The sequence below is a fragment of the Neomonachus schauinslandi genome, chromosome 7 (genome assembly GCF_002201575.2).
Source record: "Neomonachus schauinslandi chromosome 7, ASM220157v2, whole genome shotgun sequence".
Lineage (NCBI taxonomy): Eukaryota > Metazoa > Chordata > Mammalia > Carnivora > Phocidae > Neomonachus > Neomonachus schauinslandi.
This window is the reverse complement of record NC_058409.1, coordinates 89,424,742-89,438,322: the sequence shown is the minus strand read 5'-3', so window position 1 is coordinate 89,438,322 and position 13,581 is coordinate 89,424,742. Positions and strand designations below refer to the sequence as shown.

At 35.1% G+C, this 13,581-nt stretch overlaps 1 protein-coding gene across 1 annotated transcript in view; it reads left to right on the top strand.

Annotated features, from left to right (window-relative positions):
- CREBRF (CREB3 regulatory factor) overlaps positions 1-13,172 on the top strand; it is a 52,070-nt gene extending 38,898 nt beyond the window's left edge. The window contains exons 8-9 of the mRNA XM_021698410.2: positions 1,605-1,727; positions 11,517-13,172. Coding sequence (XP_021554085.2) covers positions 1,605-1,727; positions 11,517-11,632 — 239 coding nt within the window. The 3' untranslated portion in view covers positions 11,633-13,172. The remainder of the gene's footprint in view (positions 1-1,604; positions 1,728-11,516) is intronic.
- The last annotated feature ends 409 nt before the right edge of the window (positions 13,173-13,581 follow it).

Sequence of the window (13,581 nt, the reverse complement as noted above, 5' to 3'; positions counted from 1 at the left end):
ATCAATCTTGGGGGTGAGGCCTTTCACCTTAAAGTATGATGTTGGCAGTAGGCTTTTTTGTAAGATGAGATGCCCTCTATCACTTTAATTTCTCTTTTTTTTTTTTGTAGTTTCATTTATCACAGATGGGTGTTGAATATTGTCATATGGTCTTTTTTGCATCTGTTGGAGCAATCATGTTTTTCTCCCTTATTCTGGTAATATATCACATATTTACCTCTTAATATGGTAAATTACATTAACTGATTTTTGAATATTAAACCAACCTTGCATTCTCGGAATAAACTCTACTTGGTTGTGATATATTGTCCAAAAAGGACAATATTTATATTAAGAGTCTATTACAGATATTCTGTAAGATTTTGTTCTAAAACTAAGTTGGATTCTGTTGTTAATATTCTGTTAAGGATTTGTGTGTCTATATTCAAGAGGGATATTGGTCTGTGATTTTCTTTTTTTGTAATGTCTTTGTCAGGTTTTGGTATTTGGGCTATTTTGGCCTTATAAGGAGTGAATTGGGCCATGATCTATCTTCCTCTTTTTTGAACAGTTTAATAAGATCAATTTTATTTCTTCATTGTATATTTGATATAATTTTCCATTAAAACCCCTTATATTTTTGGATAAATTAATTCCTTTGCTTGAAATAAGCTGTTCAGATTTTTCATTTCTTCTTGTGTCAATTTTATTTAAGTTGCATTTTCAAGAAATGTGACCATTTTTACCAAATTGTTAAATTTGTTGGCATAGCATTTTCTTTTTTTTTTGTAAAGATTTTATTTATTTATTTGACAGAGAGAGCAGGAACATAAGCAGGGGGAGTGGGAGAGGGAGAAGCAGGCTTCCCGCCGTGCAGGAGCCCGATATGGGGCTCGATCCCAGGACCCTGGGATCATGACCTGAGCCGAAGGCAGACGCTTAACGACTGAGCGCCCAGGTGCCCCAGCATAGCATTTTCTTATTATCCTTTCAATAGCTCCAAATTCTTAAGTGATAACCCCTTTTTCATATAGGTGATCAATCTGTTTAGCTGGGAATGGAAGGTGGGAGTGGATATTAATTTTGTTGATCTTTTTAGGGAACCACTTTTGGCTTTAACTTTCTCTGTTGTATGTTTCTGCTGTTTTATTGATTTCTGCTCTTTATTATTTACCTCCTTCTATTTACTTTTGGTTAACTCTCTTCGTAAACTGCAGATAGTTTTTAAAGTTTTGTCTTTGGAGGACTTGAAGGACTTCATTTGATTTATTTAATAAACATTTACTAAGATCCTATGATTCAATCCATGAAGACAATTAAGTCAAGTTGCTTACAGTATAGTAGACATTGATAAGTGTCTACAGTGTGTCATCAAAACTGGCACATCATTTGAAATTAGTTTCTTTGGATAAAAAAAAGCTTATAACTGAACTCTGCATCTGAAACTAATGACGTACTATATGTTGGCTAATTGAATTTAAATTTTAAAAAAGGCTTATAACCATCACTACTTAATATTTTCTTACAAATTCTCCATTTTTTAACTGAATAACTGTTATTACACAATAAAAAGCAAATTCTTCCATGTTAGTGACATGTTCCAAGTATCTTGTTCTGTCTTCCAGATAATTTATTGTTTGTAATCAACTCCATCAAGCAAGAGATTGTAAACCGAGTACAGAATCCAAGAGAGGAGAGAGGACCCAACATGGGGCAGAAGCTTGAAATGCTCATTAAAGATACTCTTGGTAAGAAGAATATTGGATAAATTCATAACAGTAACATGTAGTGTAAGATATATGATTTAAGGAGATATTAAACATACTTTTAAGGAAAAACTCAAATGTTCTTATTGTAGTTACTCTTGTTTACAAATTGTTTTGTCTTTTGAGATTTTGCATTCATAAACATGTATTGCTGGTTACCACAATTTATTATTTAGACTTCATCACTGAACTGTTTTAATACTTAGGAAAGATGAACTTCTAGCAACTTTAACCTTTAATGGGAAAAATAAAGATTGAGCTGTCAAGCCTGCAATTTATACTTGGTAGAGGTTCTTACCTATATGTTTTACTCTGTAATACAGTTCACAGGATTCTAATAAACTTAATTATCTGTTTTTTCCCTGAACAGAATGTATATCATGGGGAGGAACAGAGGCAGAGCACTACGTGACAGGGAGGGGAGAGGTAGCTCATGTAGACATGAGAACTCTAGAGGTGTAAGAGCTTAGCTGCCATAGGAGCAGATCACCTTACAGAGGAGTAGCATCCCAAGGACATTGCAGCATAGTGCAATCCATGAAGACCCTGAGGCTCATAAAATTGGCTCAGCTGTTTTATATATTCTTTGTTTTGCAATATTTATTCTAGGACTGTCTTTAAAAACTGGTTCTTATGTAGTCATTGTGTAGAGTGGCAAACTTCGGTTACCTGAGAATTTTCTTCCAGTTCATTTTTCCCCAGGATGCTGACTATGTATTGAATCAGGTCACTTAAAGGAATTAGAGCTTACTTTTTAAATAATTGTTTAGTTACTTACCTGAATTTTAGGGTAACAAACACTATAAATTGTTCTAATTTTTTAAAATTGTAAATATTTTGGAATTTTTTTGCATTTCTGTTAAGACCATTTTTCTTACTTCCAGTTACTATATATTCATTCATCAAAGTTTCTTGAATGCCTACTATATGCCAGGTGTTGGGGGATACAGGGATGAATAATAGAGATTTGGTCAGTACTCTTAGGAAGCTTGTAGTCTAAAAATGGAAGACAAAGAATAAATGGGAAAGAATAACAAATTGTGGCAATTGCTGTGAGGAAATCAAGATGTTTAGATGGAGTAGAGTGAGCAACAGTTTATTTCTGTTTACATAGAAATACTTCTCACAGCTACCAAAATGATTGCATTTTCTTGAATTAAAAATAAATACACATTGAATGCTTCCATGCACTTAGTAAGTTTCTCATGTCTTTGCAATTACTAGTTTCTCTTGTCAGCATTGTGTTCATACTGGATGTGAAATATTCTAGTGTTTTTGAAGGGCAATTTGGAATCATTAATAAAATTAGCAATGCACATAGATTTTGACAAAACAGTTTCATGAATTGACAACATTCATGTTTGAAGGCCAAAGGAGAAGATTTAAAGGAGAGATCAAAAGCCTGGAAAGGATTCCTTAGGTGTTAGGAAGGGATAAACAGCTAACATTTATGGGTACTTACTATGATCCAGTACCTGTCTGTTAAGGTTGGTTAGTTATCTACTTTCACAGTTCTGTGAAGGAGGTATTATTCTGATTTTACAAATGAGGAATTAGAAACAAAGCAAGGTATTAAAGTAACTTGTCATAAGTCATACAATCAATAAATGGCTGAACCAGGCATAGAAGTAAGTTCTTCGAGTTCCTGTGCTCACAGTACCCCCACATAACATCACTTAGCCCTGTCATCTAACACCCATCTCTGTGGTATTTGACCTGAGTAGTTCACATGTGGCCCGCTAATCGCTTCATCCAGTAGGCTTACTTGAGAATTTCCTTTTCTTGACATTATTTGTAACATTTGACACTTTTGAGCATTTATCTTCATTTTTGAAACATTTTCTTTATTTTAAGGTACCTTAGATCTGCATGCCTTGTTTCCTGTCTTTTTACCAAAAAAGGCTAGGTTTCTCTGTGGCTCTAGCAATAGCCACTGGTCTAAAAATTAAAATCATGTTTTCAAAAAACAAAAGCTTGTTTATTATAGTGGTTAAAATCAGAGTATTTGAAATCCGTTTTAGATTGAACTCCTGGCCCTGCCACTTAACTACATGAGGACCCTAGGGAAATGATTTCACTTCCCTCAACCTAATTTTACTCATCTGTAAAATATGGACAATGGGTGTATTAAATGGGAAGATTGCATATAAAGCACTTAGCACCCTGCTGAGCACATAAATTCTCAATACTCAATAAATATTAGTTGTCGATGTTACCATATTACATCTTCACCATTTAGATTTTTTTTTTTTTAAAGATTTTATTCATTTGACAGAGAGAGACACCGTGAGAGAGGAAACACAAGCAGGGGGAGTGGGAGAGGGAGAAGCAGGCTTCCCACGGAGCAGGGAGCCCGATGCGGGGCTCGATCCGAGGACCCTGGGACCATGACCTGAGCCAAAGGCAGACGCTTAACGACTGAGCCACCTAGGTGCCCCACCATTTAGATTTTTTTTAAAGAGTCTTATTTCCACCTTGTTCCTGTAATCCATCATTCATATTTTAGAAAATTGAAGATTTTGTTCATGACAAAGCCAATTAAAATTAGCCAAATGCTTAAGCTGTATGTTCACAACATAGTATTAACTTGATGATTATTTGTGATATAATTGACTAACAAAATAGATACAATTTTTCTATTTCAGTATTCCAAATGGTATGGTATTTCAGTGATTATTTCTTATCAGTAGTTAATTCTTTTTGCTAAGCGTTGGGAAATGATTTATAAATAGTGACCAGGTAAGTTCATAGAATACTAAAATGAATTGAATATGCAATTATTATATATACAGAATAACTTTTTCAAAAGTAGAGTTGTAAATACATATCAAAATAGAGTACATACAAAGTGAAACAAAACTAAGGACAGTATATTTATACAAAAAATTAACACTATGAAAGGTCAAGTCTATTTTGAACAAAACTGTATTTATATAGAGAATAATCTTAGGCAAAGAGTGGTTCCTAAATATCAATACTTTTCCTAAACAACCAGTTACTTTTTACCTCTACATAGATTAATTCAGTACCCAGATATGGGAAGTCCTGGTGAATTTGCTTGACTTTTTCTTCAAATGGATTAATGCTATTTTAATATTGTATGTATTTTTTCAGTGCATTTCTGTCTTTCATGTTCTTTAAACATTTCAGTTCCTTTATTAGGTAGAGGGAAGAACTTAACACTACAAGTAAAGATTCTTTTTACCTTTTCAGTTTTAAATGTAAAGACCTTGTAATTTGATAAGTTTGTATATTCTCTTTACATCCAAAAAGTCAGTTTTACCACATCCAAAATCCTTGACTCACATTTTCTTTCCTTATTCTAAATATGTTTCTCCGTTTTTCTTTTGGCATGAAATGTTGCTATTAAAAAGCTAATAATTGCCCCCCACCAAAAAAAGCTAATTGTTTGCCTAACTTTTTTGCCTTATAACTCATTTGCTGTTTTTGTCAGTGTCAACAGGATTTTTTCTTTTTCTTTAATTCCCAGTAATTTCACTAAACTTTGTCTTGGGGTTGGTCATTTTAGGTTGATAGTCTCATGTGTGCACTTCGCTCTTTCAATATGTAGTTCAGATCTTTTTAGTATTTGACCTGTTTCCTTGCTTTTTTGTTTTTTTAAGCTGGGCATGGACCCCAATGCAGGGCTTGAACTCACGACCCTGAGATCAAGACCTGAGCTGAGATCAAGAGTCAGACGCTTAACTGACTGACCCACCGAGGCACCTCCTTGCTTTGTTTTTTTTTTGTTGTTGTTCAGGGACTTACTGTTTGTGGGTTGGATCTTCTTTGCCTATCTTTACTATTTTTCTGAGGTAAATTCACTTTTGATCAATTTTTTTTATCTCTTAACTTCCTTTTTCTTTCATTTTATTTTTTTAAAGATTTTATTTATTTATTTGACAGAGAGAGACACAGTGAGAGAGGGAACACAAGCAGGGGGAGTGGGAGAGGGAGAAGCAGGCTTCCCGCGGAGCAGGCTCGATCCCGGGACCCTGGGATCATGACCTGAGCCGAAGGCAGACGCTTAAGGACTGAGCCACCCAGCACCTCTCTTTTTTATTTTAAAGTTCTTTCTCCTTTGCACCTCTGTGTCGTCTTTTTTTTTTTTTAAGACTTTATTTATTTATTTGACAGAGACACAGCGAGAGAGGGAACACAAGCAGGGGGAGTGGGAGAGGGAGAAGCAGGCTTCCCGCTGAGCAGGGAACCTGATGCGGGGCTCGATCCCAGGACCCTTGGGATCATGACCTGAGCCAAAGGCAGACACTTAACGACTGAGCCACCCAGGCGCCCCACACCTCTGTTTCTCTTAAAAGCATTATTGTGTTTATTTGCTGTTCTTATAGTTCTTTTGGTTTTGTCTTTTTTTTAAATTCTTTATTTAAATTCAATTTAGTTAACATATACTGTATTATCAGTTTCAGGCATAGAATTTAGTGATACAACTGATGCATCAAGTGTCCTTCTTAATGCCCATCACCCAGTTACCCCATCCCCCCACCTACCTCCCCTCCAGCAACCCTCACTTTGTTTCCTAGAGTTCACGTCTCTTATGGTTTGCCTCCCTATTTTCATCTTATTTTTTTTCTTCCCTTCCCCTATGTTCATCTGTTTTGTTTCTTAAATTCCACATATGAGTTGAAATCATATGGTATTTGTCTTTCTCTGACTGATATTTCGCTTAGCTCTTTCCATATTTTGGCTATTACGGACATGGCTGCTATAAACATTGGGGTGTATGTGCCACTTGGAATCACTATGTGTGTATCCTTTGGATAAATACCTAGTAGTGCAATTGCTGAGTGGTGGCATAGCTCTATTTTTAACTTTCTGAAGAACCTCCATGCTGTTTTCCAGAGTGGCTGCACCATTTTGCATTCCCACCAACAGTGTAAGAGGGTTCCCCTTTCTCTACATCCTCACCAACATCTTTTGTTTCCTGAGTTGTTCATTTTAGCCATTTTGACCGGTGTGAAGTGATATCTTATTGTGGTTTTGATTTGTAGTTCCCTGATGCCAAGTGATGTTGAGCATTTTTTCATGTGTTTGTTGGCCACTTGTATGTCTTCTGCCCATTTCTTGACTGGGTTGTTTTTTGGGTGTTGAGTGTGATAAATTCTTTACAGATTTTGGATACTAGCCCTTTATCCGATAAGGTATTTACAAATATCTTCTCCCATTCCATAGGTTGCCATTTTCTTTTAGTTTTGTCTTACTTTCAGGAATTAATTTTTTCTTATAATTCTTTTCTGAGTTTTTCTATTTCTGATTTTTGTTCTTTCATGTAACATTTTCTTTAATGTCTTTTTGTTCATTTTGAAAATCATTGAGTTCATTCTGAAATAATAGTGGGTTGTGACCATTTGGGATAATAATAGTGGGATATGGTCATTTGTGGTCATATCTTTCAGGCACACTTCCATTGTAGGAATCTTCTCTTTTATCTTACAATAACTTTTTTTTAAAAGATTTTTTTCATCCATTCGAAAGAGAGAGAACACGAGCAGGGTGTGGGGCAGAGGGAGAAGGAGAAGCAGACTCCCTGCTGAGCAGGGAACCCAACACGGGCTCCCAGGACCCTGAGATCATGACCAGAGCTGAAGGTAGATGCTTAATAGACTGAGCCACCCAGGCACCCCATTTACAATAACTTCATGGGATTTTTGACTTTAATACACGTAAAACTGTTTTTCCTAAGCCTTGAAAAGAAAGTTTAGTTCAGGATTGCTTTCCTAACTTCACATTTTAGAGTCAGAATATGTTTTGTATTAATTGAAAACAGAGGACCCTAAAACTATGTTTTGTATTCATTTATGAGATGGTCATTCAATCCAGCCTAAGAAGGGGACACAGGAGAGGAGCAGGAAGAAAGTTTACCCTAGAGAAACAAAGTCACCACATGCCACAAGGGAGCCACATGGAGGGAGCAATAAGGGAGAGGGTTCAACAAAGCAAGTTAGGGAGGGGACAGAGAGAGCGAGTGGGAGAAAAACAAAGGAACCTGTGGACAAGTGCCTTTATTGGAGTTAGTGGTGATGTTCCAAAGCAGAAGGTGTGAGGGGATTTCTTTGGTACATTTGTATGTCACTAGCCCACAGTCAAGCGAGGACAAGAAGAGGAACTTGCGGCAGGCAGGTGCACATGGCAACTTGCTTTCTGAAATTTTTTGGTCTGTGCTCCTCTCCCATTTTATGTGGACCATCTTTCTTTCATATCTGTTGTTCCTGTCTTGCCCAGTTTTGATTCTTACCAGTCCTGCCTCCTGTCCTTCAAGGGAGTCCTGGTTGGTCAGTTTTTAGTTCACAGAGCTAGACTGCTCTAGCCCCTCAACATCTTACTGTGGGCTTCTCACATTCACCTTCACCTGTTCTCATGTGGCTTCCAGTGAGTAACCTGTTGGCTGTTCTTGACTTCTTTTGTTCTCAGGTACATTAATTCCCTTGACTCATCCTGCACAAATATTGGTAATGTTAATGCCATACGGGTCTTGTAGCTTTTGGTAGTTTGTTTCCACCCTTTTGAATTTTGGAGTTTGTGGAGATACGTTGTCATTTGTTAATGTTTTCCATGGGTTTATGGTTTTTCTATTTAATCTCTGTTTTTATATGGGGCATTGAGGAGATGAAAAATCTATGCTGCCATACAATAATCTTTCCAGAATTCCTTTCTGGAGGACTTTAAATAAATTGGAGTTTCTTTTTCTTAAAGATTTGATAGAACACTCTTTGAAACTATCTGGTCCAATGTGTTTTTGTGATTAACTCTTTGAAAACTTTCTCTGTGTCTCTATGATAATTTGTATGTCAGATTACAAGCTCTTCTGGAGTCAGTTTGATTTGTATATTCCTAGAAAATTATCCACTTCCTCCATGCCCTCAAATTTATTAAAATTCTTTGTTTTTTTAATAGCCTCTGTATCAGTGGCTAGTACTTCATTTTCATTTCTTACTTTGTCTGCTGTGTTTGCCTTCACTTCTTGCATTGGTTAATTATAGGTGGTTCTCCTTTCTCCCCCAAAGAAGCAGCTCTTGAATTCATCAGTTCTTCTGATTTCTTCAGTTAGATGCTTAATTCACTTCTTCTTTTATTTTTTCTTGTTCATTAATATAATTAAAAACCTTTGAAAGTTCTCCTGAGAACTGCTTTAGCTATATGTCGTTAAATTCTGATATGTCTTATTTGTTTTCTGAATACTTTGAAATTTTAGGTTTGATTTACTCTCTGGCCCAAGAATTGTTTGAAATTGAATTCAGATTTAAAATTTTCCAGAAGGTAGACATTATTATTTTCTAGTTTTGTTATTAACTTCTCTTTTTTTGTTATTTATTAAGATTTTTTTAGCAACCCGGGGTGCCTGGGTGGCTCAGTTGTTGGGCGTCTGCCTTCGGCTCGGGTCATGATCCCAGGGCCCTGGGATCGAGCCCCGCATCAGGCTCCCTGCTCCGTGGGAAGCCTGCTTATCCCTCTCCCACTCCCCCTGCTTGTGTTCCCTCTCTTGCTGTGTCTCTGTCAAATAAATAAAATCTTAAAAAAAAAAAAAAGATTTTTTTTTTAGCGACCCAACATTTATTTGGGTCGCTAAATTTATTTTACATTTATTTACATTTGTTATGTTTATTACAGCCTAATTAAATGTTCTGTGGACATTGAAAAGTAGATATATTTTCTGTTTTATGTTAAGACTCCATTATATGTTGATTAGGTAATCTTAATTAGGTCTTTTTTTCCTTTTTATTTTTGTAGAAGGTGTCCATTTACTCTATGTAAAACTGAGAAAGTCCCTGCTAATGTGTTTCAGTTTTTTCTCATATTTTCTGTGGTTTTGCTTGAATGCTGGAGTGCTTGAATAGGATTCCTTACTGCTAGATCTTCATTATGGATCAAAATCTTTATTATTATGAAGCACACTTCTTTGGTCTTCTTTGTAACGTTTTATCTGAATTCAGTCCTGTCTGATATTGCAATCATGAATGCAGCTTTCTTATTTATATTTGCTTAGTATACCTTTGCCTACCCTTTAATTTTCAGTCTTTCTGAATCACTTTATACTAGATACATCTCTTTTAAAAACATTTAAGTCAAAATTTAATTTTGATAAGTAGAGCATAAAATTAACTTTTAGATTTTTATACATAGCATAAAGTTGGATTTTATTTATTAGACTGGGGTTTTTCTTTAATAGGTGAGTTTCATTTTTTATTTACTGATACATGTTTGATTTTAATTTTGTCATCAGAAGATGTTAGGCTTTGTTCATGTGGCTTTTTCCTTTTTATATCATTCATTGTATGATCCATTATTATAGTTGCAGTTTTGTATGTGTTCTCTGATTATTTGTAAGCTCTTCATTTTTTTACTTGTGCATTGAATTTTTAACTAGAACATAACATGTTTAATTTTTTTCCCTTAACTTCTCATTTAAGATTTCAATCCTATAAGAAGAATAGAAATGGTACCTGAACATCTGCTTATCATTCAACTAGACTCACCAGTTGTTAATATTTTGCTGCATTTGCTTTATTTTTGTCTGTAGCTACATATTTTTATTCCTGAGTATTTGAAGGTAACTTCTAAACAAATCCTTCATCCCTAACTACTTCAGCATGTGTTTCTCAAGAACAGGGACATTTTCTTACTTAGGCACAATACCAGTATCACACCCAAGTACTTCAACACTGTTATAATGTCTATATGGAGTCCATATTTAAACTTCCCCAGTTGTCCCAATAATGTCCTTTTATAGCCTTTTTGTTTGTTTGTTAAGGATCATGCATTGCATTTATTTATATCTTTTTGCCCCCTTTAATCTAGATCAGTCTACCAGCCTTTTTTTTTTCCCATGAAAAATTCAGGTAGTTGATCTTGTAAAATGTCCCAACATCTGGAGTTAGACGTCTGTTTCCTCCTGACTAGATGCAGTTAAATTTTCTTGGCAAGAATAATCATAGGTGATTATCCTTCTCATTCCATCACTCAAGAGGTACATATTATCAGTTTGTCCCATTATTGGTCATGCTACATTTAATCACATGGCTGAGGTAGCATCAGTTCTGTGTTTGTTATAGTATCTTTTGACTTCTTCCTATGGGCAATGACTAGATATTTTTCTGTTTCCATCTCATTTTAATCATTTATTTTCTCATTTTAAAACATGCTTATACTTCTGTTATTTGACTTACTGATTTGAAGTATCTTTGACCTCAGCTGTAGAAGATGAGGAAGACTAAAGATTCAAATTACACTATCTCCCACCTTTTTTCCCTCTTCTCTTCCAACTTTGTTTATTTACTCACTTCTCTTTAAAATGAAGAAAAGGAAACATAAACTTAATACAGCAGTTATAAAAATGACTGAAAACATCCTTCAGGTCAGTGTTTTCAGTTGTGTGGGTAAAGCCCACCCATGGGACACACTGTGGCTGGAGCAGTTGGAAGAGCCTGGCTGGGAAAACAGGGAGAGCTTGTTGACAGGTGTGGGGTTTGGATTTGGACTATTATTTGGACTGTTGCTACTTGTCATCTACCACACTTTAAAATGTTGATTAACCATTCTTTATGCTTGGTTTGACCTTTCTAATCTAAAAATTGTAAGCTCTAATCTGAGGAGTAGAATTAATTTCTGGATTGCAATAGTAAGCAGCTGAGTACTTGGCTGGGGCCAGTATCAAGCAGGAGGCCACCCCTGACCCTCAGATCTGCCTACTCCTCACCTTCGTTTTATGCCTTCTCCATTTCTGTGCCTAAGTGTGCCTTATTTCTTTTTCCTCAGGTCTCCCAGTTGCTGGGCAAACCTCAGAATTTGTTAACCAAGTGTTAGAGAAGACTGCAGAAGGCAATCCCACTGGAGGCCTTGTAGGACTAAGGATACCAACATCAAAAGTGTGATCAGCCTCATTGGACCACTGGTCAGAAATGTCTGTGTTTGTCACGTTATTCATTGTAAATTTTCATTCTGTTTTGCATGTCAGTTTAGCATTATGTAAACATTTACGATTAGGTTACATTGTTTTAAGAACTAAGTAGCATAAGTGAAGCATGATCCAAAATACTTGATTATTGCATTTTCAGAGCATAAACCATGGTTAAAACTGCTACTGGCATCAGAATCGAAACTCACACATTTAAGTAAATGTTCAGATACAGATTGCAAAAATCTGTTGAAGTAAAACATTCAGGAGGAGCGAAATTAGTAAATGCCAAATATTGTGGCAGGTTTATGCTCTGAACCACACAAAAAAAATTGAGGAAGCATTTTTTTAAACAGTCAGTTTAGATTGTTTTTAGAATTATTCCTTTTGTTCTAATTTTCCACAACCATTAATCTCACTTGTACATGGCACAACCCAGCACTCATGCCCATGTGCCATATTAGAAGTTCATTTTCCGAGCTCAATATGGTATATATAAATATATATATAAATATATATATAATGTCTGTGCAAGTAAGAAAAAAAAGCATATTCTTTGTGCCTTGTATTTTGGGGAAACTATAAAACTGGTAATATTTTGTATGATGAAAACCCTAATGAGGAAACACAAGATATATAGATGGAAAAATTATGGGGTTTAAATGTTTTTTTGTTCCAACTCTTTTTCAGATTTTTTGAATGTATATAGGACTATGTTGAAATGTAGATATATGCCACAGAGTCTGTGTATTGTATAAAAAACAAAACAAAAAACAAACAAAAAAAAGATGGCTCTAGAAAACTCATATTTCGGTACTTGACCGGAAGAAGACAAATACTTGCACATTATTGCGATTGTTTTATTTTTTGTACCAAAGACAAATGCAACTGATATGGCAAACTGCCAGTCTAAGTAAAGTTTTGCACAGCTTACATGATACTGTATGAATGTATGAAAAAAAAAGGAGAAAAAAAAAGAAAAATGAAAAGGTCAGGGTTAGGGATCTTACTGAACTGTGAATTTTATTTCTGTTTGGGTCCAATTATCTACAGAAGGAGCATCCACACACACAAATATTATTTTGCTGTTCCTCTAGTTCGCTTCCATAGTAGATAAGTTGGTGGCCATTTAGATGTCTGTAAGTCTTTTTATTTCTGCACTTATTGTAGGAAATTTTAATATATTTCATTTTAGTAAGCTATTGGTAAAATAGTTTTTGACCTTGAAAATTAAAGTTTATTTAGCTTATTGTAGTATACTTCCACCAAACAACCAAAATACAGATTATTTTTATTGTATTATGTATATATATATATGTAAAGAAAGAAAAAAGCTAAAAATATCTAATTCTTTAGTTGCCACTTTTCCAATTGATGTATTATTGTGCATGTAATATTTTCAAAGATCAACACAAGCTTAAAACAAAAAAACAATTTATAGATTTTTATATTTTTGTACAGGTATTTTCAAACTAGCTTCTTCAAACTTACATGTGACTTCTTCTATAGTTTCTAGAACTGAGAAATATTAACACATTTAGTTTTTAGGTGCTCTTTTTTGCTCACATAAAACAGCTTCATTAGTCAGTGTTTTAACTGTGTTAAAGCTTTACCTCTTGATGAGAAATTTCTTGTGTCAAGGCAGCATTATAAACCTTCCCCACAGATCTTTCCATTCTGTCTCTGTTACTGTTTGATTCTCAAATCTTGTGTTTTGAACTCTGAAGACTGGTGGCATAAAAACTATACTTTTAAAAAGATCCTATCTAGCCAGAAAAAAAATACCAAAAATTTCAGACCTAGCTGCTGGGAAATTATCTATTTTCTCCAACCGTTTCTCCATTACCCCCTGGAGAATTTATTCCTTAATTATATTTTGTCCTAATAGTGTGTTTCTTTTTCTTCTACTTTATCCCCTCTCCCTCC